Genomic DNA, 25211 nt, shown 5'->3' with positions numbered 1-25211 from the left:
CGGTTCCTACCTTCCAGTGGACTCACCACCTGCAGGAAGGTTTGGGGGGTTGGTACGGTGCAGTGTGATTTGGGTGGAGACTGCTGCCCCCGCGACCCGGTAACGGATAAGCGGATGGAAATGGATGGATGGATTATTATTATTATTTGTAGTAATAGTTGAAATCCTGAAAATACTCCCGTGAGAGATAAATAAAAGGACAAAAGTAATTCAAATAATTTAAGCAACTTATCAACATCAAATTCTTTTCTTCTTTTAGAAATGTTGGAGACCCTTCTGTATAAAAGTTCAGAAATCACTGCTAAGTTTGTCTCATTAATGTTTTCAGGTCTGATCACAATCTAAATTACTTTTCTATTTTAAATTTAAAACATTAACACAAACCTAAATACAGACCTGAGTGTTACGACACCAGTGAGTAAAGTGAATTATGGAATTTTATTTTGAAAGTAAAGCTTTTCATGTCCGGCCCCGCTTTGACAATTTAGGTCAATTGACACTTGATGATTGCTCCAAACCCTGCAACATCTGTCAATCAGCTTTTTTCTGCATTTACAAATAGTCTATATGAGTAATTTTTTTAACTAAAAAGTGATCTTTCTTTTTATTTTTACTTATTTAAAATTAAAAATTAAAAAACATTACAAATACAATCACAACATGTAAAGAATAAAATGAAACCTAGCTTCAACCGAGTCTAACGAACGAAAGGTGAACAAAGGCCAGTGGACACAGCACCTGTCCCTTTGTCTACCACATCCAAAAATACATTTTCACACTTGTGTCCGACTTGTGATTTATGGCCAGCTCTGTCCTGTTGTTGTGCAGCTCATTCACCGTGGATCAAAACACAGAAATCCAAATCTGCGTTGGCAGGCTGCAATCCATCATGTTTCCAAGGCGAGGAGACAAAAGCTCTATTCAGACCGGCACTGTCCATTAGTGGGGCATTTCCAGTGTGGAGAGGGTCACATTCTTTTATCTCACAGCTAATAGCTGGCACTGAATCACAGCAGAGCCCACTTCAGGGTCCCGTCTTCTCACTGCCTGCATAATGAGGACATCTGAAAAAGTGTCCTGGGTGTGATTAGGGAGCATAATGGATTATGTTGTCCTGTATCTGGGCTTCATGTTACATGACATCATATGATGTGACTGTGTGAGGACATCAGTGTTTTATGGCACTGTTTCCTAACCACTGTGCTGTGGCAGATCATCAGATTATCAAATTCCACCATGTTGGTCTGACTACAAATACTTATTACTGCAAATATTTTGTCTTTGTTCAGTTTTATATTGTTCAGATGGCTAAAAAAACGTAGACTCAGAGCTGTTGAAGAAGATCGTTCTCTGTCTCTTTCTTCAATTCCTGCTAGTATATCAGCATAGTGTTCAGCTAAATGATATGATTCACTTATAATAACTTAATTATATAACTTATATAATAACATAAACTTTTTGTAAATGTTTTGGTGCTGTGCCTTGACATTTTTCTAGTGTAAAATATTTGAAGCAGCGTAAAAAAAAAATGTTTGGGAAATGTTGTCATATGGTGTAGTTTGCCTTACATTACACTAGGTGTGCTGAAGAGGACTGCAATCTGACAGATGAGCAGCGTGGATGTAGACGTGAGTGTGTTCACTCGTCTCTGTTGTCTCTGTTGTCATACGTATTTTCTTCTTCATTCGTTCTGGAACAGCTGAGTCATAAACGTCTATTTTTTTCCTAACTCACAGACGATGGCCAAGTTTGAAGGAACCCAAAAAGCATTTTAACAACCATGCGTGTGAACAGCTGGAGCCATTTTCTCACCATGTTCTCCAGACGCCTCAGATTTAATAACAAGGAAGAAGAATTTATTCTTTGACCAGAATAAATCAGAATCTCAGGCTTTAGTTACACTAACAGTATTTGTTGTGTTTCTTGTTAAATAGTTTGATTTTAGTAAAGGCACTGTCTTTACTTGTTAAATACGGTTGCATATTTCACCATATAGTTAAACATGTAAGGACACTCTTTTTTGCAGCCCATGGCCCAGGGGTTGCGGTTATTGAGCTCATAATCGTAGCTGGTTTGAATCCCAGCACTGTTTAAGCTGTAATCTGCTGAGCAAGCATCAGACCCTCCTTGAACTCCCTCTGGGTTTATAGGTGTATGATAAATGACAAATGAGTCTTCCTCAGCTTAAAAAAACTGTTTAAACTCAAATTAGTAGAACACCTCTAAAAAACTTTACACTGCAGAGAATGGTTATTTAAACATTTAACAAAAGATTGGACAATGAAGATGTAGATATTAACTATAGACACAAGTTTAAATGTATTTTTATTGTATGTATACCAACCTTATAAAGTCTTTATAAAGTCTAACATTTCAAACTCATTTTTCTTTACAATAAAAAAAAAACAAAAACAAAAACAAAAACAAAAACAAAAACAAAAACAAAAACAAAAACAAAAACAAAAACAAAAACAAAAACAAAAACAAAAACAAACGTTGAGCTTTGAGAAACGACGTTGAGCTTTGAGAAACGAATCAATTCAAGTGTCTCCATGACCAATAAACTCTCTTACATATAAATAATTCAAATTCAGCATAGTAGGAAGGTGGAGTTCACTCAGATGACAGCTCTTTACTGCCACCATCTGTTCACTACCATTCACGTTTTGCTTCTTTGGAGAATCTGATCCAACAGTTTCTGCAAAGTAAATAAAATATACACAAAAAATAAAATAGAATTAGTAAAATGCAGAGGTCTAAGTTTTCTGTGTGCCGTCTGTCTACTCTGGTACAGAGCACTTTGCAAACACAAGCCTTTACTGTTGATCAAACCCGAGCCAGTGTTTGGATCTGAGACCAGTGAGATAGGACACTGGGCTGCAAACTGTCACTCATATGCTTTTGTCCCACTCACAGCTGTCCACTATCGGTGTCCATGTAGACTGAACAATCATATGTGGAGCCCCCACACACATGCACATGATGGCCGTGGCAGTTGTCAGACCAGTACAGAAGTGTTATAAAAGCCTGGAGCCTGCAGAACTCTCAGCCACAGAGCTGTGGTGTCCAGCTGTGTTGTGGAGCCATCACTGGGAACAGTGTTATCGGCCCCAGCAGCAGTGTGGGTGGAGCAGCTGTGAGGGGACAGCCGCTCTGGCTGCAGCTCGGCTGAATGGTGGCACTGCACTGTAGGTCCCTCTGCCACAGAGACACCTTTTGTTCACCAGGGGACACACGTCTTTCACTCTCAGCAGCACAATGAGACAGTTCACAGTGGACGGCTGTTGATCGGACAGTGAATGGAAATGACTTGTCGCTCTGCTTTATAACCACTTATATGGAGATTATTAATTCATATATAACTGTATATTGTATTTTATTTATTATTAGTGATCTTTTTCTTGATCAATATGACAGGATTAGGGCATGAAAGTGGCAAAAGTTAGTCAACACTGCCCTCCAGTGGTATAAATACTTCAATGCAGTCAGAGAAAAATCCAACTTTAATGAATTTTTTTTAGTTAAATGTTCTTTCTCTGTGATTCTATGTCCCTAAATGAAATTGCACATGAGTGATATTTCTAAAAAAAAAAATAATGTAATTGTAATCTGCTGCATATACATTCCAATAGAACCCTGGGTGAACAAATACTGAACCAAAAAACTGTAATATTTAAAACACAGCACAGTACAGTACTTTTTTTTTTTTTTTACCTTTTATTACAGCTAATTAAGCATACTGTAAAAGGACCTCCTGCATCCATCCACCCTGCGGTGCAGTTTCTACTAGTTTACTCTGCAGTTTACTCTAATGTGACCTCATTTTATAATTACTGTATGTATTTATCAGAGCCTATAGCAGCCTTTGCTAGTACAGTATTAGTAAAAAAAAGTGCTGCATAATATGTACTGTGAGAGCTGCATTGCTCGATGGACAGTTTAATATAAAATTAGAATTCAATGTTTAGTCTAAATATCACAGTACAAGTGTTACCTTTTTAAAAAGTTCCAGTCTCTGTCTGTTGGTCAAACACACTTCCCTCTTCCTCTCCTCGTCCTTTTTCCTCTTGGTCTCTGCACGTTTGCTGTAACACAGTGATTGTGATTAATGCTGACAGTTTTCTAAAATAACAGCAGACTTTGCTCAAATAAAAAAAGTATCTGAATAGTAAAACTACTCTCCTCGCTGTAGTATAGAGTCAGAGAATTCATTTCTTTTACATTTACTGAGTGTACTGTCAGTGAGTTGAGGCTAAAATGTCTTCCTAGATCTCTGAAGACGCAGAGTAAACAAGTGCAGCAGCCAGGAGGAAAAGTATAATTACACAGCCATAGTGGAAGCAGAGGAGAGAAAAAGTGCAGTGCGTTTTGTATGAAGATGTTAGTGATGCAGACGCCTTGAAGTTTGAGACTGATTCAGGAGATAAAGATGAATGAGCTCACAAAAAGGAAACATCTGACAGCGCCTGAGATTGAGATGAAACTCACCGGTTTGGACCAGAATGCAGCTTTTTCCCACTAATGATTCGTTCTCTCACTTTGACAGGGTTATCTAGACACATAACAGTATAAACACACAGACACACACACAGATTTACACTATGCTGATTGATATGAAGGTTTAAAAGGATCCCAGTTCACCGATTCTCATGCACATGCAAACATTTCTTGTATCATTTTTCTGCCTAAATAGTAACTTGCTTACTTATAAAAGACTAACTACAAACCGAAAACCAAAGAGAAGTAGTCACTTTTCATTGTGTGATTAATTAGGTGTGTTACTGTCCCAGTTGCAGTTGACTGACGTATGAATGTTTCTGATTAAAGCCACTAGAGGGCAGGCGGACCGTCTTTGTGACGTAGTGTGAAGCGTCCCTGAATATTCTCTGTAATTGTGAAGCTTTATTCTTATCAGACAAAAGACTGTGTCGACCGTTAATGGTATTTGAAGGTCATGGAACAATATTTCACTGAACTTACCGTGGTGGAGAAAAGGGAAAAAAAAGCTTTAAAAAGTGTAAATGTATAGAGGGCTATTTAAAAATACTTTGTAATGTAGGAAATACAGCCATTTGTGTCTAATGTATTCTCAGTGAACAGACGTATTCTGGGTGATAACAGTTTCTTCTCTTAGTCATTATAACATAGTACTCTCTTCTCAGATATTCCTTGAAATAAGAGACTGTGTACTCTATGTTCAGGTATGACATTTAAATACAGTGATTTTCCTGTAGCAGAGACTTAGCATTTCCCAGAAGTCTGGAAGCTTTGACTAATTTAACAAAGGTGGTATTGTTACACATAGCTGCAAATGCATGCGTGCAAATGCTCTAAATCATTGCAGATTTTATTAGTGTTTATTCCTGTGACTTGTGAACTAACCTGTGGTCGGAACCTGATTTACTACTTTGACTCTCTTTGCTAAGCTGTGCTAGGAGTTAGTTACAATTACACTGTGTATTTCAATGCTGGTAGACTATGTTTGTTTTGTGTGTTGTTTGTATCTTAAACAGTAGCAGCAGGTACTGTACCGGTGACAGAGGTGGGTGGGACACAGTGGGGTCTCCTCTGCCTGTGATTAACACCCGTCTGTGGGGCTGATGAACTGGCCCTCTCCCGTCTGTCCTTTGCTCTTTGCTCCACCTCCTGCACCCTATTTTGTGAACGACGAATAAAATCTGGTCTGGATTTTTCAAGCGCTTCCTAACAGGAAACATACAAGAGATTTAAAACCAATCTTTAAATGTTACTTCTAAATTCACTTCTTTACGTAGATTAAATTGTGACGTCACAGACAGTGGTAAATATCTGTTTTTGTCACACTCTGGGTCAAAAAGGTAAAGTACATTAATGTGTTGAGTTCACTGGAGACAACAATCTGCATTGTGAAACAACATAAAAATTGTCAAAAATATGAAAAAGTTTAGATCCATCTATTTAAAAAATGCTAAAAGCAATTCATATCTATATCAAAAACTAACCAGAAACCATTATATTATACTATTTGTGGAAAAACTTACAGAATATAAAATTGCCACAGTATGATAGAATTGTTTTGAGTTTGTGCTTGTTCTGCACTCACCTGTAAAGAAAGTGCATCATGTGACCTGTCAGGGTCAGGACCTGGCTGGACAAATGCAGTGTGGGGGACGCTCTGGTGTTGGACAGGGTTGTGATCAGGTCGTGGCTTCAACCGTGCATCCATCACTGCCAAGCCAGAGAAAATCTCATTGTCTGTATTTCATTTACACTTGACTTGACCCCACATGCCCAGCGGCATCACATAGCTGCTCAGCAGCAGCAGTCTGGGCCTGCACTGACATATTACTTCTAGTTATGTATCAAATGGGCACAGCATGAAAGAGCCAATAAACTTCACTGCATCAGTATTGATCCAATCAGAAATATAGCACTGGAAACAAAGTGTTGAGCTAGCAGCATTCCCAGTCTCTGGTAACTAAGATCAATGGTTTCCAACACCAAGAGCTCAGGTTTTATTTATTTATGATGGGAGGGGAGAAGTAATAATACCAGTATTTCCCTGGAGTGGTGGCGTGGAATCCTTTGCGGAGTCGCGGTTTGGTGTTTCCTTTCTACTGAGTTGTCTTTGGAGCTTGATATTTGCGATGACTGCAGCTGCGTTGAGTGCGAGCACTTCCTCTGGAGACTGGTGTGAGTGTGGATCTGGAACACAGCAGACACTTTGATGTGAGGACGAAGGCCGGTCATTTGTCAACTGCTAAACTGCCATCAGATTTCTACCTCCATCTCGTACGCCCCGGCTCATTTGTAGGCAGACTGTATCAAACAGTGGATTTAAATAATGGTGCCTCAGGTCTGGGTAATTAATTGACGACATTCCTAATGAATATGATTAAGGCATAATTAAATATTTCACACGGATCAGACGCATCACAAATGAATAAACGCGCTCACACGGGGGGGGGGGGGGTGTTCACATCCCACCAACATGCTTAGATTTTAACAAGTTGATATCAAATTATGCCTTTAGTTCTGACGTCTCAGACTATTGGGCTGTTTTTATGCCCTTATTCAATCAGTGAATGTTTTTGAGAGAATCAGGTTCTACAGTAGTGTTTGGAATACTGAACTACAGATGACTTTGATGAGTTTTTATTGTATTTTCAGAAAGTGTGTTAACTTTTCTTGGCGTTGTCTCTGCGTGTTTGTCACAGACGTCACAGAGTTAAATGCTGTTCCTAATTGAATTTTCAAACTTATGAAAAACAAACGAAGAAAACTAGAACATATGTGGTTACATGTCATGTTTACACATTGTTGATAATTATACTAGAACACTAATACTTGTACAATAAATGGGGCAGTGGTGGCTTAGTGGTTAAGGAACTGGACTGGCTTCAAGTTCAAGTCCACCAGCTGCCAAGTTACCACTGAGGGGCTCTGATCATGGCTCCGTCCCCACTCACTGCTCCCCGGGCCCTTAAAGCTGCCCACTGTTCACTTTGGTGATGGATTAAAAGCAGAGGTCACATTTGGTTGTGTGCAGTGGTGTTCTGTGTCACAGTGACAAGGAGTTCACTTTCCTTTCCTTCCTAAATATTTGGAACCTAAAAAAATGTACAGCCCTGGTCTTGGGTGTAAATCCTGGATCCTTTTTTTGAGGCTAAATTTAGTTCCTTTAACAAACATCGAACATGAGCAGAAAAAAAAAAAAGCTGCGTGTTGCTGAAGAGCTCCGTAAACAACGCAGGGCCAGATTTAGCAGCCTGTAAATGCATATCACACAGATCCTGGTACTTCATTCTCACTCTCATTCTCATCTCGGACAGTTTGTGATTTTCCTGTTTCCCCTGTGTTTCTCTAAGAGCCTGAAATAGTCTGTGTATGCAAAGAGATACGTAGGAAAATGAAAGAAAGTGAAAATGAGAGTGTTGGTGCTGATGAGACTTCTGTGTCCTGGGGATGTTATTCAGCATCAGCACACGTCTTTGGTTGGGTGTCTGCTGCACAGCCACAGGTAGAATGAGAAGAAGAAGAAGAAGAAAGAAACCTGATAGAAACCTGTTAAACAGGCTTCAAATGTGGTGAACAATATAAAAAACAGAATGCAGGAGTGTGTAGTTTAATGACAGGTAAGATAGCACTCACCTATGGCACTGAGGAAGTGTATATTTAGACGAGGCAGCGCTTTGAAAACACAGATCAGAGACAGGGGGAGTCTCTGAGCTGACAGGCTGACAGTCAGTGTGACACAGAGGAACCTACCAGGAGCAGGGAGGAGAGTCAGAGACGGGGACGCTCTCCTCTTCACATCCTCTGCTGTCGGCAGTCTTTCTTCCGCGCCTCTGCCCGGCGTCAGAGTGTGTGCTGCTGGCTGCCCTGCTTTTCTCACAGTCGCTCCCTGGATGATGGAGTTCACAGGGTTGGTGGCCGCCTCTGGTTGAAGCCCAAAGCTCCATTTTCTGGCAGTTGTTTGTGTCACATTCTCCTTGCTCGGCTCACTGTGTCCAAACACGTGGTCGTGGCAGCTCCGTGGCCTGTCCGGTCGAGGCCCAACAGCTTTCCGGGGAACCTCAGGGGGAGCAGGTGCTGCTGCGGCCGAGGGTTGGCACACAAAGAGGTTGAGTGTGGATCTGTGAAGAGTGCCACTGTTTGACTCCTGATCTGTGGTGGAAGAGCTCAGTCGTGTCCACTCGGAGTCAGAGAAGTGAAATAGTGGAGATGCTGCAGTCAGGTGTGAGTCTTTGTGCAGCCCTTCTGTGAAGCTGCGTCTTCTCGTCCCATAGCCCCCCCTGGCCGGACTGTAGCTCTCCCTTTGCTCCGTCACTTTAATGATGGCGGCCTTCTTCTTTTGTGCAGACGTGTCCACATCGTTCTTGTGCAGCGGTGTTGGGGCTTGGCTCTGTCTGTCCAGAGCAGGGCTGGACGTCAGCCTTTGCTCTGTGACTTTGACTATGGTGGCCTTCCTCTGCACCCCAGCAGGCTTTGGGTTTGAATCCATGGACTGAGGGGCCGGGGGTGGGGGAGAAGCAGAGGACCTGAAGGACTGGAGGATGTGTTTGTGGGTATCTGAACTGGGCAGACTGGCCGATCTGGTCACTTTCCTGGAGGATATGGTGATGGAGGAAAAGCCGGCCTTGTTCTGAGGGATGAGCGTCGTCGCAGCGGAGGTCGTCTGTATTTGCACTGAAGCTGTCGCCCTCACGGGCTGCACGCTGCCTCTCCTTGGCAAACTATAGGGTGCGCATTCCTCTGGACTGGTGGGGCCTTGCAGCGGAGCGTGTGGCTCAGTGTGTGCCGTTCCAAGAATTGGAGTGTACTTGACGGTCTCTAGGCGGGACTTCCTGTTAGGTTCGGAGTTTCCTGTGGAAAGCTTGGAGGAGTGACTGTTTCCAGGGAAAGCTGATTCCCTGACAGTATTCCAACCTCTTCTCAGAGCTTGCCAGCTCACAGATTTGCTCCCACCGTTAGTGGAACGGAGATGTTTTTCTGTCCCCTACAGCGAGTGGAATAAAAGGAATGCGTGAGATAAAGATCCGTAATTATGCACAAAAACCTTTTCCCCGCCTTTAACTTGTAGCTAATGCTTCACATTCAGCGGTTTGTCATTAATCAACACAATAAGGCAGACATGGGAGTACAATCAAGTTGTCACTTTGAGCAAAAACTTTCACGTTACAAAGACAGCAAATAATGATACTAATATTAATAATAATAAAACAGAATATAAGCCTAATTTAGTGTGATGTCGAGAACATGACATGCTGTGATGCTGCCTTTCAGCAGCAGGTCAGCTGTCTGTCTGCAGGGCTTCACTGTTTTTTTTTCTCCAGTCAGATGACTCTCACCATGCCTGACACAATCAATGCCCCAGTAGCAATGGAAGAAGCAGCAGGAAAGGCTAACACACAGCGTGACTTATCCCTCACGGAATAACAATGATTCTTTATGCTTTCAATGGAAAACAAATACTCTGGTCCTAGGGCTAAAGATTGTGGTGTTGTTTACTCAGAAACTGCCCCAGTTGGGTCAACAAGCAGGTTTCTGTTTTCTGTGGTTAATCACACTCCTCACTTCAGTCGAAGCTGCACTACCTGGGAGAGCAGTCAAGGCAACATTTTTTAATCTTCTAATTCAAATAATTATATTCTTAAAAGAAGGGCAACATAATAATAATTTTAAAAACAAAAATAAATGTAAGGAACAGTGTTCTGGTTCACACCAATGTTCCTTCAAACTAGTCCTTTTCTTAGTCATTTTTTTCCAGTCCAGCCAGAATTTAATTCCCTTCTCTTGGTGTTATAGTTACAGACCAATGATTCCTAAAAGTGCCTCTGAGAAAGAACTTTAGGCTTGTCTAAAGAAATTATTATAATTAAAAATTACATTATAGTTCAACAAAGAGTTATTTATTTTCTTATTATATTATTATAGTTCAACAAAGAGTTATTTATTTATTTGTATTTAATGATTTCTATTTTTTCCCTTTAGTTTAGTTTTTTTCAATTAAAAACATTCAAATATAAGATCAAGCGATTTAATATTAAATTAGAATTAGAACAAAAACATTTTAGAAATAACTGCTTGGTCCTAATAAGACTATATTGAGTTATAAACACGTTACAGGACCAATAGAAAAATATTTACATCTCCTTCAGCCTTAGGAAATAATTATTATTTTGCTTTTAATTTAAGTTTTTGAAGGTTTTTTTTGTTAACTTCTGTGTTGACAGACAATTATGGCCAACAGATTCATCAAGTCTAGTAGACAAATAACTACTGGCTAAAACAGTACGTTAAAAAGAGCCTGTTTTGTAATAAAAGTCACAGCGGCAGGATTTTCAGTTGTATCATCCACAGGTGGTGATCCTGGGGAATGTTGTAAAAAAAGGAGAAAGAAGACAGTTAGATTAGAAGTGTGTTAAATTACCTGGGCAGTGCCTGGACTATTTGTCTGAAACGTCCTCGCACCTGAAGCGCTGGAACCGATGTGACTTCCCTCAGTCTCACCACCTGTGTTTCAAAGCAAAACAAACGCTTCACTGTCCCTCTGCCACTCTCCTGTCTGCACACACACACACACACACACACCAACATATGCATACAAAACAGGCCTCCCTCTGACTGTATGACAATGTTGACAGTGTCAATAAGGGTCGCTGGCTGAGGAGAACTCCATGTCGGACCACCACAGGGAGAGACACTTTCAGGTCATCTGGCCTGTCTCTCAGACCTGACTGATGCTCTATCGCCACCCGGCTGCACGTCTGGCTGCATTCTCATTGCTGTTGTTACCATGGCGATGGGCTACTGCTATGGGATATGCCTTGAATACTGTGCAGGATAATTCGTGGGATTTTTTTTAACGTACATTGAGAGGGAAAAGACGAGAGATGAAGTGAAAATTGCACCACTCTGCAAAAATAATTACTGCTGGAATAATCTTGGAGGGCTCTGACCTTCCTTCTACTTTCAGAATTATGAACCTTATCTTTTTTGCTCACTGAAAAAACTCCATAAATCCATAAACTCAATAGCTGACCTTAAAGGAGAAGGTCAGCTTCCTCTGAAAGTGAAGAGACGAACTTACTGTATATGTGCTGGTGTAAGACGGCCTTTAACCAAGAGACTGGTTTTATTCAATTTACTTTAAATAGATCTGTCGTCGATTTCTAAGGCATTCGGAGAGTCTATTTTACAAATCTCCCAGGAGCTGTGGGTTCACCGCGGCCCCACTTCACACGTGAAGAATAAAGACAGCTGGAAAAACACACTCATTCACCAATCCTTCCAAATCATTCCTCACACTTTGATTCAATTTGCAAAGAAGTAGAAACTTGAACCCACATGTCCAAACAGAGGGATGCTTTAAGGACAGTTTGCAGTATTATTATCATCCGCTCATAGACATTCAAAGACGTTTTATACTGGTGGCTGCAACTTTTATTGAGTTGGCGCTATGTTTTAGTGATGATGCCGTCAGTTTAACAAGGACTGATTATAACTGGGTCAGCAACAACACACAGTAAAGAAAGGAATAGACACGAGGACTGGAAAGAGAAACAGGCAGCTGTGATTGGACGTTCAGTCTTTTCCATATCTAGAAGTCTGGGAGTCGTAATACAAGTAACAATTGGTTCAGTTATAGTTCTGTTTATTTATAATATATACTAATATTTATTAGTATTTATCTGTTTTTACTATCTATGTTATTATGTCAACTATGTTTTTAGTGTGAATTATATATATTTTAATTTACTTAAATTTAAGCATTATTAGATATGCTGTATGTAAATAATTTTACATTTCAAAAATATATTTTATGATACTTTTGTTTTCTTAATTTTTCCATTGTCAATCAAGCTAGACATCATGTCCTGCCTGCAATCCAGATTTTGTTACAAATAAATAAATAAATATAAAAACTTGAATTAGAAAAACTGCAACAAAAAATCTTTAGTTAAACAATTATCTTTTTACAATTACAGTGTGTGACATAGTGACTTTTACATTTTCTGGAGAAGCTTTAAGGTTTCTTTTTTCTGCTTCTAATGTTATCTGTTTCTGTAACTGCAACCCCTTCACAAAACTAGATGGTTTAACATTAAGAATAATTTGTTCCTTATATTGACTTTGTTTTGTTGGTCTTGTGGAGAAGGAGGGGCTAACACTGCAGCAAGGAGCTGATTAGAGGCAGGTAAACCACGTGGGGCAATTCAACCCTGAAGTAAACCCTTGTTTCCCCTCTGGCTAACACGGTCCCTGTAGTTAGCCCGTAGCCATGTTTGTTCCACAGCTGATGAGACACTAAACATGACTTGAAATTGAACCTCTGCTAGTTTTTCTTGGCATATTCGCTGGTTAGATTAGGTTCTCAGTTGCTTACAGTAACAACTTACATAACAGCCACCCTTGGGTGATGTATTTGTGAGAAGCCTCTGCAGGGGGGTTTTCAATAAACCCCACGTGTTTAACAGGCAGCTGGAGGACAAGACTGTGCTGCATGACTGTACGTACCGTGTGCTTTAAGACTCTGCAGAAATGTCGGAGTGATGGGTTGCTTCAGTTTGACCTAAAGGGAAGAAAATGGCCAGTTAGAGAACAGCAATTCACCAAAACAATTTTCTTACGTCGATTCCACCTGGTCAGAAAGGCTGCACTTCCTCTGAATAAAACCTCTGGTACTTTTAAAATAACAGTTTGACATTTTGTGGAAAAGAGGTTCTTCACCTTCCTGCCAAGAATAGAAAGGAATCGATATTACTCCCCTGTAAGTGGGCTGAATATGAAGCTAAATGTGCTGCCATTAGTCGACTTTCAAAAGGAAGTATTGCAAGGGAAGGAAGAAACACTTTGTCTTTGTGATGAAAAGGACTTTGACCTGAGACAAATGTCAATGCGTTGATGCTCTTCAGATAAAATGCTAATCTTCTAATTTAACTGTCAAGAAAAAAAAATTATCATAAGCCCTGCCAAAAGCAGTGGATTTTGAAGAAACACAACCTTGTTTGAGTGGCTCAACATGAATCAGACTTTACTTTCTTTTCCATTCCATTCCAAACTCAACCAGCCGACTGTGAGCACCAGTACAGTTAAATCTCCACCACAGCACAGTGGCTTATTGAACGTGATGTTATATTATCAGTTCCATGGATAACATTTCCACCCAGCTTTTTTTTTTTCTGTAAATGGACTTGCATGCTCTCAGGGCATAAAGCTCAATCTCTGCCTCCATTGCCACAAATGAGTCGTAAAGCTTGGGAGAATGTGTGCAGCTCCTGCAGAGTCGACTGTTTTTCAGGATGCCGACTCTCAGTCCTCTCCCTCGGCAACAGCGCCCTGACACTAAATGATACTCCCTGGCACTATATGTGTTTTAGTTTACTTTACCTAGCAATATATACGCTGTCGTGTATTTTACTGAGGACTTTTGTCGTTGGCCTGCAGTGCTTAAGGTGATGAACGACAGTCACATAACCAGCATTACTAACTGTCTGTAGTCTTTGCATTGAGGTTTTCAAAAGACACAAACTTTATAGGCAAAAGAAAAATGACTTACCTGGAGAATGACCTAATCAACAACATCTATTACATAGTTCTGTCTGAATTCAGCTGAAGCAGGGGTCTCAGACTGCATGCTGGGGGCCACTTGCAGCTGACAAACCCCCTTTATCCGGCCTGTTTTAATAGATATTTTTAGTTTTTCTATTTGTTCGGTTCATAAAATACTTTAGTTGGTGATTTCAGAATGAAAAATAAACACTTTTCTGCTGTTGGCATTGTAGTATTATATAGAATTTATATTAAATTAAAGCTAATTTTCAGCATTCCTTAGGTCATTTGAGTCTGATCTAATGATTTTAATTTCTATAGTGTTAATACATTTCAAACGTTCTCTTTCTTTACCTGGCTGACAGATTGGTCTGGAAACTGCCTCAGTTTGCAGGAATCAGGTGCCATCGTCACTTTTCTTTGAACTGGCAGCCATCCAATGGTTACAGGTGTGAGGCAGAGTTGGGCCTGCTCCTTCCTTGGGGTGTCTGTTAAATGCACTGTCTCACAGCTTCCTCTGCGTCTCCAAGGAGAATAAACACCGGTTTGGAGGGACTCCTGGCTGCCAAAAGAGCTCCCGCAAAACGTCTGACCTGGAGATGAACCTCTTCTCCTTGGAGGAACTCCTTCATGCCCCCAGGTTCGTCCCATTGCCTGCTCACTGTTGAGCGTTGTCATGGATGTCGTGCGAGAAGAGAGTCCAGAGCCATAATAATGAGTTCTGTGGGGGTCAACTTGCATCACCTGTAGCTGTTCTATCCAGCTGTCCAGCTGAGCTCCTTCAATGGCGCTCTGTGGTCGCCGCGAGTGTGAGGGGACAGAGAAGTGGGGCAAAAGCTCCCGCTCTGATGTGAAGCTCTCCCAGCAGGACTCATCCCCTGATCTCCTCCAGCCTGGAGCTCTTTGTAGGTGGGCAGCTGGCCTGCGGACAGCCATCGCTGCAGAGCTCAGATAACCACTCGCCTCTCTCAAGTTTCAGCATACAGGAAAACAGCCCTTCACAGTGGAGGTATTAATGAGAATCCCCGGATCAACAGGACTTCCTACAATCAGATACAATACGCCAGAAATGCCCTGCAAGGAAATGGTGGAATATGTTGGAGGTCAACTTTGTTTCATTCATGTACACTTAACAAAACCTGTCACATTGCCACAGACTAGAGGTCACTGGACACAAAATAAATTGTTATTTTCATGATGTTGCCCCAAAAATCCTACTCACATGATTACTCACCAGTTACAGACACGCCGACCTTTTTCTCTCACTGCAGCTCTCCTCCATCTTAATGCCAATAAAGTAAAGACTCTTCTTCTACTCTATACAAACTAGGTGCTGGTGAGTACTGTCTCCAGTCAGGCATTAAGCAGTGACAAGGATGCTCTGGCGAACAAGGGAGTTACTGAGCAAAAAGCATGAACATCCAACACAGGGAGGGAGAAAGATGACACGGAGGACTGGGGCGGGTTATGGGATGATAAACACTTGTTGATGTAAGATTTGATGTAACAACACGCCCCTTATATGGAAGGAACATTATTTAATTCAAACATTTTAATGACTAAATCCAATAAAGTCAGGCCAAAAAGAACTATTTGTGCAATTGGGACATGGTTGAGAATAAAAGGGCATCACTAATGTGCAGATTATCCACATTGATCCTTGACTCACTTCAAAAATCATCTTTGTTGAACCAGTTCTTTCTGCACCTCCTTGTGATCTTGTGGCTGCTGCTGAGTGTTTTCCATTCAGGCCATGTGACTTCAACAAGTCTGCCTTCAAAAAAAGGGCCCACTGTCGTTATAAGTAAGTAACTGTGACACACATGATTTCCCACAATGCACAAGCGAAGGTTATTTACAAGAAAGAAGTATACGCTTAAAGCTGGAGGCAAATCTTTCTGGTTTTTATTAAGTGGTTGAATGGAGGCAGAGAGGCAACAAGATGAAGATAGATTTAATTCTTAATTCATTTATAATTATGCTTTTGATAAAACCACAGGCAGCAAAACAAAATAAGTATAGTGTTGTTTCCTAAAAACACTATAAGATAAGATTAGGGATGTCCGATATTAACTTTTTAATATATCCAATGTGCCGTTATTGTCCAAAAACTTAATTTCCAATACTGATATATGCTAATATTTATTTATTTATTTGTACAAATCACTGTATGAGTATGAGATTTAGTAAATGAGCCGCAACACTGCCATCTAGTGACTTTAATTTTAATATACAGCCGTTTATCCCCAAAACTTTTTTTAGGGCACACATCATTAACTCAGGCATTGCGTTATCAGGTTATTGGAGAACAAGCCGATAATTATTCTTACAGATATAATATTGATAAAATCGACCCAATATTATATCTCATCCCCAGCAGATATCCCTAGATAAGATATAACAATTATATATATATATATATAAAATTTAAGACGTATTTCAAAAATAATTTACTCATAACGTATGTGGTATATATATATATATATATATATATATATTACAGTTACCTTAGTTCCCTGTGTATCTTTATGTACATCTCAATGTATACTGGAATATTATTTTTCTTGCATCACTCATTATGAAAAATGACCTACCACTCAATTAAACATGACAGATCTTTATTAAACACAAGGTTGTTTTTTCTACTTAGTTTATATTATATTTGCATATAATTTTGTTTGACACTCAACACCAAGTTGTTCAAATAACAAACAGGATCATGAATTCGGGTTTTCTGTTAATGTGAAAAAAAGAAATCCTAGTTGAACATGAATTTCACGACCCTTGCAGTACCTTTACGTACGCTCTAGGGATCGCTAACCCTTTGTTGAAAACATTCTAAAGTGATGAGGCGCAGGGAGAAGAACTTTAAAATACTTTTTATTCAAATAAAGCACATAAATGAAATGTGGTGATTTTTAAAAAAAATGACACATCATACATTTGATCAATCGGTCTATTGTTTTGTTCATTGTTATATATATTTATTAACCTGAAGCTGTTTTTTTTTATTACCAGTTTAAACACGTGATGATTACAGTGTCACCTCACACGTGTAACAGTATAAGGCTGTGGTTTTATCCAGAGACGTATTTATTCACTCCTGTAGTGTTGGTAGTTTAAACGCCTACTACTGAGTGAAAAAGTTGCGTTCCCTTCCTCCCCCTGTCGGAGCGTCCTGTCACTGGAGTAAAATGGCTGCTCGGAGCAGCCCCACACAGCTCGGAGAAAAGTGAGAAAAGGAGAGTGCGATCACCACCACGGCCCACGTCTGGAGCTTTTCTAACAGGCCGAGGGACGACGCGGTGAAGCGCAGACATCGAGGATGTCTCGCTGGGTGCCCACCAAGAAGGAAAAGTACGGTGTTGGTACGTAGTCCAAAGTTAACACGCTCCATCGTTAGCTCTTCCTAGCTCAGTGTGCGCTCAGATTCAACAAGTTTTTGGGAAGGGATTGTTGTCAGAGCCACTGGGAGAGCCGGCGATTTTTTTTGCTCATGTGCCACGGTGTGAGATTTCTGTGCAAAAGAGTGTGCGTGCAGATGAGATGGGACGGTGGTTTGTGTGACAGTTTGAGAGGAACGCAAAATAGGGAATGTCTGTCTTTGTGAGGAAGAGAACTGCGTGCGTGTGTTTGTACATGCATGCCTGCGCGCGCACGTGTGTAATGGGAATTGTTAGAGGCGCGCCTCGCTGTGGCTGTATCACAGTTTCCTGTGTTGTTGGGCCCTCAGCTACAAACAGGCAAAGCATGGCCCGTGATTGTTTACTTTGTTGAGACCATACTGTGCCATCCAGTATCCGGGCTCCTGCAGAGGATGAGTTATGACTATACCACACAGGTAAAGTATTACCTTAATAACATATATAAATAAAATAAGAAATAATAAAAATAAGAATACAAAAAATCTCACTTTCTTTTAACAGACATTTAGAAACATACACATGTATAGAACACCTTAATTCACCCAAATGCAACCCCAAAATAAATGTAATTTCAACAGTGCGTAATAAAATTACTATTATTAAATCAAATATATTTTAAAACAAACAAAAAAGATCCAAATTTGTTTCTTATTTGTATACCTTTTGACACTATATAAAAAAATTAATAAGAAAAAAAATTTTAAATTTACAAAACATTTGTTCATCTTTCTGTTGTTTTACTTTCTGTCTTACTGTGTCAGATGAACAGTTGGACTCTCAGTGCTTATAAGCAGTTACTAAAAAATGTGTAACTTGTTTTACCTGCTTGAAGAGGGGGAATTATAATAAGATCAAACTGGTATTTCCAACTTGACACAAAGATACGTCTGTATCCACCTGTGTTTTGTAAATTAATTACTTTTTCGCAGTAGTAGAATTCAATATTTAAGTGAGTGATTTATTGTTGTCAATATGCATTTTAGACTGCAAAGAGTAAAACGAATTCCTGATATGTTTACGCAATATATTTTGTGTTTCAGTATTTATCAACAGTGTATTTAAAATACCAGATTGATGCAGACAGAAATTTTGCAAGCAAAGGCAACACATTTTTAAGCATTCAAGCACTGATTTGTTTCTTGGTAATGGTAACAGGGACCCAAACAGCTGGAAATAAAAACGTTAATTTACCAGGATTTAAACGGTTTAAACCAACAGCTTCCGTACATCGCAACTGTTTTTACTTGTGTTCCAACCATTTCTCACAGGCAGTCACCAGAACCGATTTGGTTACTGCCTTGGTGCATTTTGGACTTGCTGTGCTGCTGTCAGTGGACCAACCAGTGTTCTCACCAGTTCAACTGAACCGAAGGCCTGGAATTCTTCACTTTAATTCTTTCGACTGGGAACGAACTTTTCAGGAGGTGCAAAGGTCCAGTCTGTGAAGGACTAAAGGAAGTAAACCTATTACTGATAACACAAAGTGTCTGGACAGTTCACGTTTAACTGGCAGTTTAGAGCTATATTTGGACCATAGACCGTATATAAGAACAGGACAACACAGCCACTGATCTGACAAAGGGATGCATATAAACTATATATGCACTGTAACATTCATCATGCATCCACAGCATGACAATAGAGTTAATGCCCACTTTACCTACAGGAAACATGTTATGGACTTGCTATTATTTTTACATGTTTAACACAAATAAACGTGGAAAAGTGGAAGAACATTCTGTTTTTGTCTAGAGATAACTCCTTCACCTCTTACTATTTACACAGTTGTTGCTCTTTTGATGTAATGCCAGAGTGACTGTAGGAAAAAATGGGAAAATATCCATAATCTCCCCTGGCAAGGGGAAGGTATCCTGAAACATCTGAAGTGTGTTATTTCAGAGGAGAGTTGCATGAGTCATAATGAGTTGTCTGAAATGTGAGAGTAACAGTTACTCATACTCAGTCACCCAGCTTGTCCCGAATTCTTCAAATGACTTCCTGAAATTAATATTTTTTTCTTTGCAGAGCCTTTAAAAATGTATTACAATTACATCTAGAAGGCTTTGTTTTTCTCTGCCATTTTTTAAAATTTTATTTTACTTTTATTTACCTTGTGCATTAGAGACCCTGAGGGTTTACAGCTGTATGAATGCTGCTGGCTGCTGGAGGCTTTGTTTTTTGTTTTTTCCAGTTCTGGCCGTGCACTAGGGAGCCAGTGGTCCTCCTCTGCCCCGAGTGGACAAACTGTTTGGCCGGCTGTGTTTAACATTCTTTAAATCTTGGAAAAAATTCTCCCAGGGATCACTGAGCGGATGAGTCATTAGTTGAAGAAGAGACAGGCGCCACATCTCGGCTGCTGAGAATTGCTGGGGAGCACTTCCATTGAACTTTTAATACTTCATGTGTTGACCAAGTAGCACTAATGAGCACTCTGTGAGATCTCCTGTTCTGGCAGCGTTCTCACTGTGGACCCATTTCTGTTTCAGCAAAACTTTTGTCATACCGTTTACTGCTTTCATAATGCCTCTTGGCTTTATTAGTGAATATGTGGAAACCGCCTAATTTAGTCTCTCAGCCACAGTATTAATAATACATGCCACTGTCTTCTAGCTGTCACACTAAGTTAAGCAATCAGCGAGTAAGCTTTTGTTGTTTCTCACTGTGCTTCTTGTGATGTCTTCCCCTGTGGCAGTCATGAACTTGTCCAGCTGAGCTTTCTGATGAAACAGAACTTAATTATGCTTGTAGCAAGTTTAAAATGTTTTTTTTTAGTTTATCTTAATAGTTTATTTTAATGAATTTGTGGCTTTTAAAGCAGCATAACAAAAGAATTCTATAATATGAGGAGAGCGTAAAAAAGTCAATTATTACTCAACTAATTGTTTTAGAATGAGTTAAACTCAGGTGGATGTTCTTTATGTTCCAGTATTAGTGGTAATTTGATTACTGAAGCTGGACTAGAACTGATTTAAAACATATGGTATGTGTGTGGACCACGTACATTTGAAGTATGACTAGATTCTTAGAATTGTTTAACTCAATTATATATTTTTTCAATTAATTGAATGCTTTAATTGGTTGTTAAAAACTAAAAAAAGATTTGCAAAAGTTCTTCCGACTGTGGTCTGACTGTATTTATATTAAACAAAACTTTCCTTTTTGTAAAGTTTTTGTATTGAACATCAATTGCTGATGTGGCCATAGACCATAGAACCTTTATGTCTACTGTGTCTACCATTATCCAATTATAGTTTCTTTTTTATGTACTTTACATCTTCCTTTTTTCCATTTCAGAGACAAAATGTTATTGCTGTAACATCATTACGGGGGATATCTTTAACCCTGAAGCACAAGCTTGACTTCCTGTTCCAAACAATGTCTCCAGTTGCTCTGGTATGTGCAGAATGCTGGCTATTGGTCAGGATTTAGCTCAGCTGATTTGTTCTATTCAGAGAATACAGTCAGGTCTGTGATTCACATTATTCCAAAAAAATTAGAAAAATTAATTTGAAGTAGTGTAGCCTAGAGCCTCAGACCCTGACCAGTCTTCACACCTCATTTGTCAAAGAATTGTTAAAAATCATAGCGCTCCTGACCTAAAGCTAATTTCATTACACATTTCTTTTCTTGTCAAATAGCAGCTGTCCAGGCATAAATCAAAAGGAAACAGGGCTTTTGAAAGGCTGTTTATACCAACGGCATCTTGAAAATTGTATAACACGACCTCATAGGGTGTTTTATTTGTTGCCTCCTGATCCGGTATCAAATTACCCGGCTGTACTTTGATGCTAATTTCGAGTGTTGTCTCATTTATTCTGTTTTATCAGGACGTTTTTCTCATTGACCTGAAGGACATGTGATAAATCAGCTCATATAACTAAATTCAGTTTTCAAACACAAGTCCATGTTGATATTATTTATTGTCCTCCCAGCTTGTAAATGCAGGTTAAAGCCAGAGAGAAATTTTGCTTATTGAAGGTTTAATCGCAGGCTAGCTGTAAAAACAAAACAAAACAATTGAATTCACACCACACAACATTGCATTCAAAGTCTTTTCATGCTGAATGCTATATATATATAATTTATTTAATAATAATATATATAACAGTTTACTTCTAGACTGTATAATAGTTTAACTTGTAGACCAGACAGGTCTTGTTTTAAACAGGTTTGTGGTGAGTGACACATAAGGAGCAAAAATAGAGACAGTTGCTTTCCGTCTCTGGACTGAGACCATGAGTAAATTGCGAAGCCCCCGCCCTGCACCCAAGAAAACCATATCCCACCCACAAGTGCAGAAAACTCACAAATATGGTTGCAATTAAAACACAGGCTCGGTTACTATGTACTTTATCCCGTTCCTTGTATTGTACCAACCCCAAACCTTTGAAGCTGCTTGGTGTGAAGGGAAAGTAAAATATTTCATTTAATGAGGTTTTCATCTTGTTTTTTTTAAAAGCAGTGACTAGCAAGTTACTGTTTTGCTGAATGACATGTAGTTGATTTTACTGCATTTTTTAAAAATGTGTGTGTTTTAAAAAAAGTACTTTTTAAAACCATTGCAGCTCACTGCTGGCAGTGCCAAGTAGACTTTTGAATCATTTCTTTAAAAAAAACAAAACGTGTCCACTGCTAAAAGCTGAGGTGATAAAATTGGAAACCAAGCACTGTACTTGAGGGAAATAAAAGTTGAGTTGAATTGTTCTGAGGTGTCGGAGGCTGGAGATAAAGGGTGTGAAACAAAAGGCAGAGTAGGGGAGTGATGAAGGGTGTGTAGGGTTGGCACAAAACAAAATCAGTTTGTGATGATGAAATATCCATATACCAATAACCACATACCAGTCTTCTAGTTTTTACATTAAATATCACTGTGTTCTTCTACTAACTGACCAAAACAAAATTAATTTAAAGACCTGAATATTTTAGTTACTAGTGAACACAAAACTGTGTTTTACACTGAAAATGCTGATTTCTGATTATATGTTACTGTTTGGTCGTGTATGTTTACTGCAGTCGTGTGATTGTGGGCTTTCAACAAAATGACACCACCTAACCAAAGTGGTTGTTACTATATCATATTTCTATATGATAACCACGCTCTGTCTCTTGGGTGTAAATATAATTGTAGAGCAATTATTTGCACTGCCACTTGTTGTGACAACAGCAATGGTTCAGCTGCCTGTAGCCTGCTGTGCTGTTGGCTAAGACAAATGACAACTGTTTCATTCAGTCAGCGCTTCAGTCATAACTAAGTGGATCCACACTGTTCTGAGTTGATACAAGTCTCTTGTTTACAGTGTTTACAGGTACCAGCCTGCTGTCTGTCTGTTTGAGTGTGTCTTCTGTCAAAAGCTGTGAAGCTTGTTGTTTTTTTCCTTGGCTGTTTGTCAAGAACCGAGGGACATGACATGGAGTGGAGAGGACAAACATCTCAGTTGATCATGTATGAGGTGGTTTTTCCATGTAGTTGAAATTGATGTGCGCTTCGTGCCACAGGCGGGCTGTCGTCAGCGACCTCAGTATTGATTGGAGACATGCCAAGCAGCTTGTGCATTGTCTGAGAAGAACCCCGCTGCTCTGCTTATTCTTGCCTGACAGATGGCTGTATGTCGGTGTGAAGCAAAGGTCATTGATGTCAACATATGCTGTTCTTACATCATTTAAGCGACGCCTGGTTATTTAATATGTAATATGGATTTTTTTTAAAAACAGAAGACACAAGAACTGTCAGTTCACATCTGAAAAAAAGATACATTTAAAAAATTCAACATTAGCATTACAGGTTTTGTTGCTTAATTGTGACTGTTAAGAGTTCACTTAAGTAAAACAGAAGGACAGTGTATGAGAGTAATGTGTCACATTTGAAAAAAAACAAGAAACATCAGATTTGTGCTGTTCACAGCATCTTTAAAATTTGTCAACAGTGCGAGGCCTATTAGAAAATACCTTCTGTATGTAAAAATCTCAAATAAAAATCGGAAACTCAACTCAGTGCAGCTGCAGATTCTGTCACCTGACTGTGTTAGTGGAAATACATGTGGAGTACCTGTGGAAAAAAGTATAAGTAATGTTCTTGAATGAAGGTGAGAGAAAAAGAAGAAGAGATTTGCCTGTCATCTGTCGGTACGGCTGCTGTGAGAGGGAGTGCAGCTTGCTGCAAGTGAAACCAAGCAGTTAGTATAAAACATGTTGTCAGACTCGGATCAAACAGGAGGAAACTATGTCTCTGCATTTTAGAGAGCAGGTGTTTTCATACTCTGTTATGGAGAATCCTGTGAGGTCTGTCTGTCTGTCTGTCTGCGGCAGACGCTCCTTCTGGAGGGCCTGGTTCTGCGGCCGACGCTGCTGTGATGTGGCCTGGGTCTGCGGCACATGTGACCATAGACTTTGTGCCCTGGTCTAGGAGGGCGAATCCTAACCAAAAAGTGAATTGAGATACTTGGGACTGAATGAACAACATGGCTGTCATTTGTGTTCTGTTAACCATGTAGCTCACATGTGTCAGCCTCAAGGCCTCTGGGTCAGATGCGGCCTGCGAACACATACTCCGTGGCCCGTGCGGGATAACTAAGTTTATACACGTGAGTGTATATTTACCATAAATTACTACAAAATCTACTCTGTGCGTTCAAGGGCAAGTAACAGATACCCTCAGAACCTAACATGTGCAACATGTGGGTACTTCATTTTGCCCAAGTTATGTCCTCCAGAGTTGTTCTTCCCAGCCGTTTTTCTGCATTAGTGCTGCATATTTTAACCACAGATGCTCGCAGTCCTGCAGAGGAGAAATAACAGTGCTCTGCTTCTTCGAGGCTGTTTGGGTTATAAAAATGTCAGCGTGGATATTATCTCCAGTCTGTATTAATGTTGCATCTTTACCGCCTTGGAAATATTTGGTGAATTGTTTTGGGAGACTAATAGAGAACATTACAGTCACTTATCAAACGGCAGCTCTTCAGCAGGCTTGCATTTGATTAAATGGTCATTTGTTTTGTCTGCGTGTCTGTTTAAATACTTGATAAAATCAAAGTGTTGCCGTTCAGATGCTGGGTTGCCCCGGAGGCAGGTTTAAATTTCTCTGAGTGGCAGCTTCTCCTCTTTGATCAGCCCTCAGGGATTTAGATGAAGCTGTCGTTGTACATCTCACTGATGTAACAGACTCCTCTCCTCTGCTTTCGCTTGAAACACCGGGCCAAAGAGTAACTGAGACACTTTATCAGGCCAGCACAGCTTCCTCCTGAACCCAAGCGAATTCCCTAAATCCCTGTGTCAGGACTGGACCACAGTGGTCATCTGTGACATGTAGTTTAAAGACAAAGGGATGTCTCTGTTTAGGTAACATCCATTCACCCTTTCTACACTGCTCTTTCTGATTGATTGATTGATTTTATATCATTCAAATCTCACCAAACAGATTTTGTGGAAAAAATGCAATACAATTTGTTGTTGAACCTTTATATAAATACTAAGTATGACTGACTGACAGGTCTTTTACGAACGCACTCGATCAGCAGAGCAAAAAGACCCTTTCTTTCATATGCAGTTTCAGAACAGTAGTTGAAAATACCTCTCCTATTTTTAAACCTTTTAAACAAGCAGTGAAACAAAGTGTAAAAACCACAACCTCAACCCTTTTAAGAGCTGTGCTGCGTGTTGTGAACAATAAGACCTGGCCCACATGGTAACAGCACACACTATTCTGTAGATTCATTTAGACCTTGCTGGTTTAGTTAATAGGCTTAGGGTTTTAAA

General features: G+C 39.8%; 2 protein-coding genes across 3 annotated transcripts in view; one reads left to right on the top strand and one right to left on the bottom strand.

The window, feature by feature from the left end:
• Window positions 1-2519: 2519 nt before the first annotated feature.
• Window positions 2520-16442, bottom strand: c8h10orf90 (chromosome 8 C10orf90 homolog). 2 transcript variants are annotated; one of them, XM_025057646.1, is made up of 11 exons: window positions 15269-16442; window positions 14389-15108; window positions 13000-13054; window positions 10913-10995; window positions 8248-9478; window positions 6532-6684; window positions 6083-6207; window positions 5532-5703; window positions 4489-4552; window positions 3995-4085; window positions 2723-3281 (listed from the first exon to the last, which is right to left on the bottom strand). In XM_025057646.1, exons 2-11 carry the CDS (start codon window positions 14968-14970, stop codon window positions 3102-3104), a joined length of 2736 nt encoding a protein of 911 aa, XP_024913414.1. In that variant the 5' UTR covers window positions 14971-15108; window positions 15269-16442; the 3' UTR covers window positions 2723-3101. The 2 variants fall into 2 exon arrangements, with proteins under 2 accessions (XP_024913415.1, XP_024913414.1); XM_025057647.1 differs by lacking the exon at window positions 2723-3281 and adding an exon at window positions 2520-2698 and having other exon boundaries at window positions 14389-16440.
• A 481-nt stretch (window positions 16443-16923) lies between these two features.
• dock1 (dedicator of cytokinesis 1) overlaps window positions 16924-25211 on the top strand; it is a 143726-nt gene continuing 135438 nt past the window's right edge. The window contains exon 1 of the mRNA XM_008314107.3: window positions 16924-17402. Within this exon, the coding sequence (XP_008312329.1) occupies window positions 17360-17402 (43 nt within the window). The 5' untranslated portion in view covers window positions 16924-17359. The remainder of the gene's footprint in view (window positions 17403-25211) is intronic.

Source organism: Cynoglossus semilaevis, chromosome 8 (assembly GCF_000523025.1).
Source record: "Cynoglossus semilaevis isolate Cse_v1.0 chromosome 8, Cse_v1.0, whole genome shotgun sequence".
Lineage (NCBI taxonomy): Eukaryota > Metazoa > Chordata > Actinopteri > Pleuronectiformes > Cynoglossidae > Cynoglossus > Cynoglossus semilaevis.
The sequence above is the reverse complement of the archived record's forward strand: the minus strand, read 5'-3'. Positions and strand labels throughout refer to the sequence as shown.

Coding starts and splice junctions, on each gene's coding strand:
- c8h10orf90 (XM_025057646.1), bottom strand. CDS start 14,970: ATGGCTGTCCGCAGGCCAGCTGCCCACCTACAAAGAGCTCCAGGCTGG. Junction 13,055..14,388: donor CAGACCAATCTGTCAGCCAG/GTAAAGAAAGAG, acceptor TCTTCCCTTTAG/GTCAAACTGAAGCAACCCAT. Junction 5,704..6,082: donor ATGATGCACTTTCTTTACAG/GTGAGTGCAGAA, acceptor GTTTCCTGTTAG/GAAGCGCTTGAAAAATCCAG.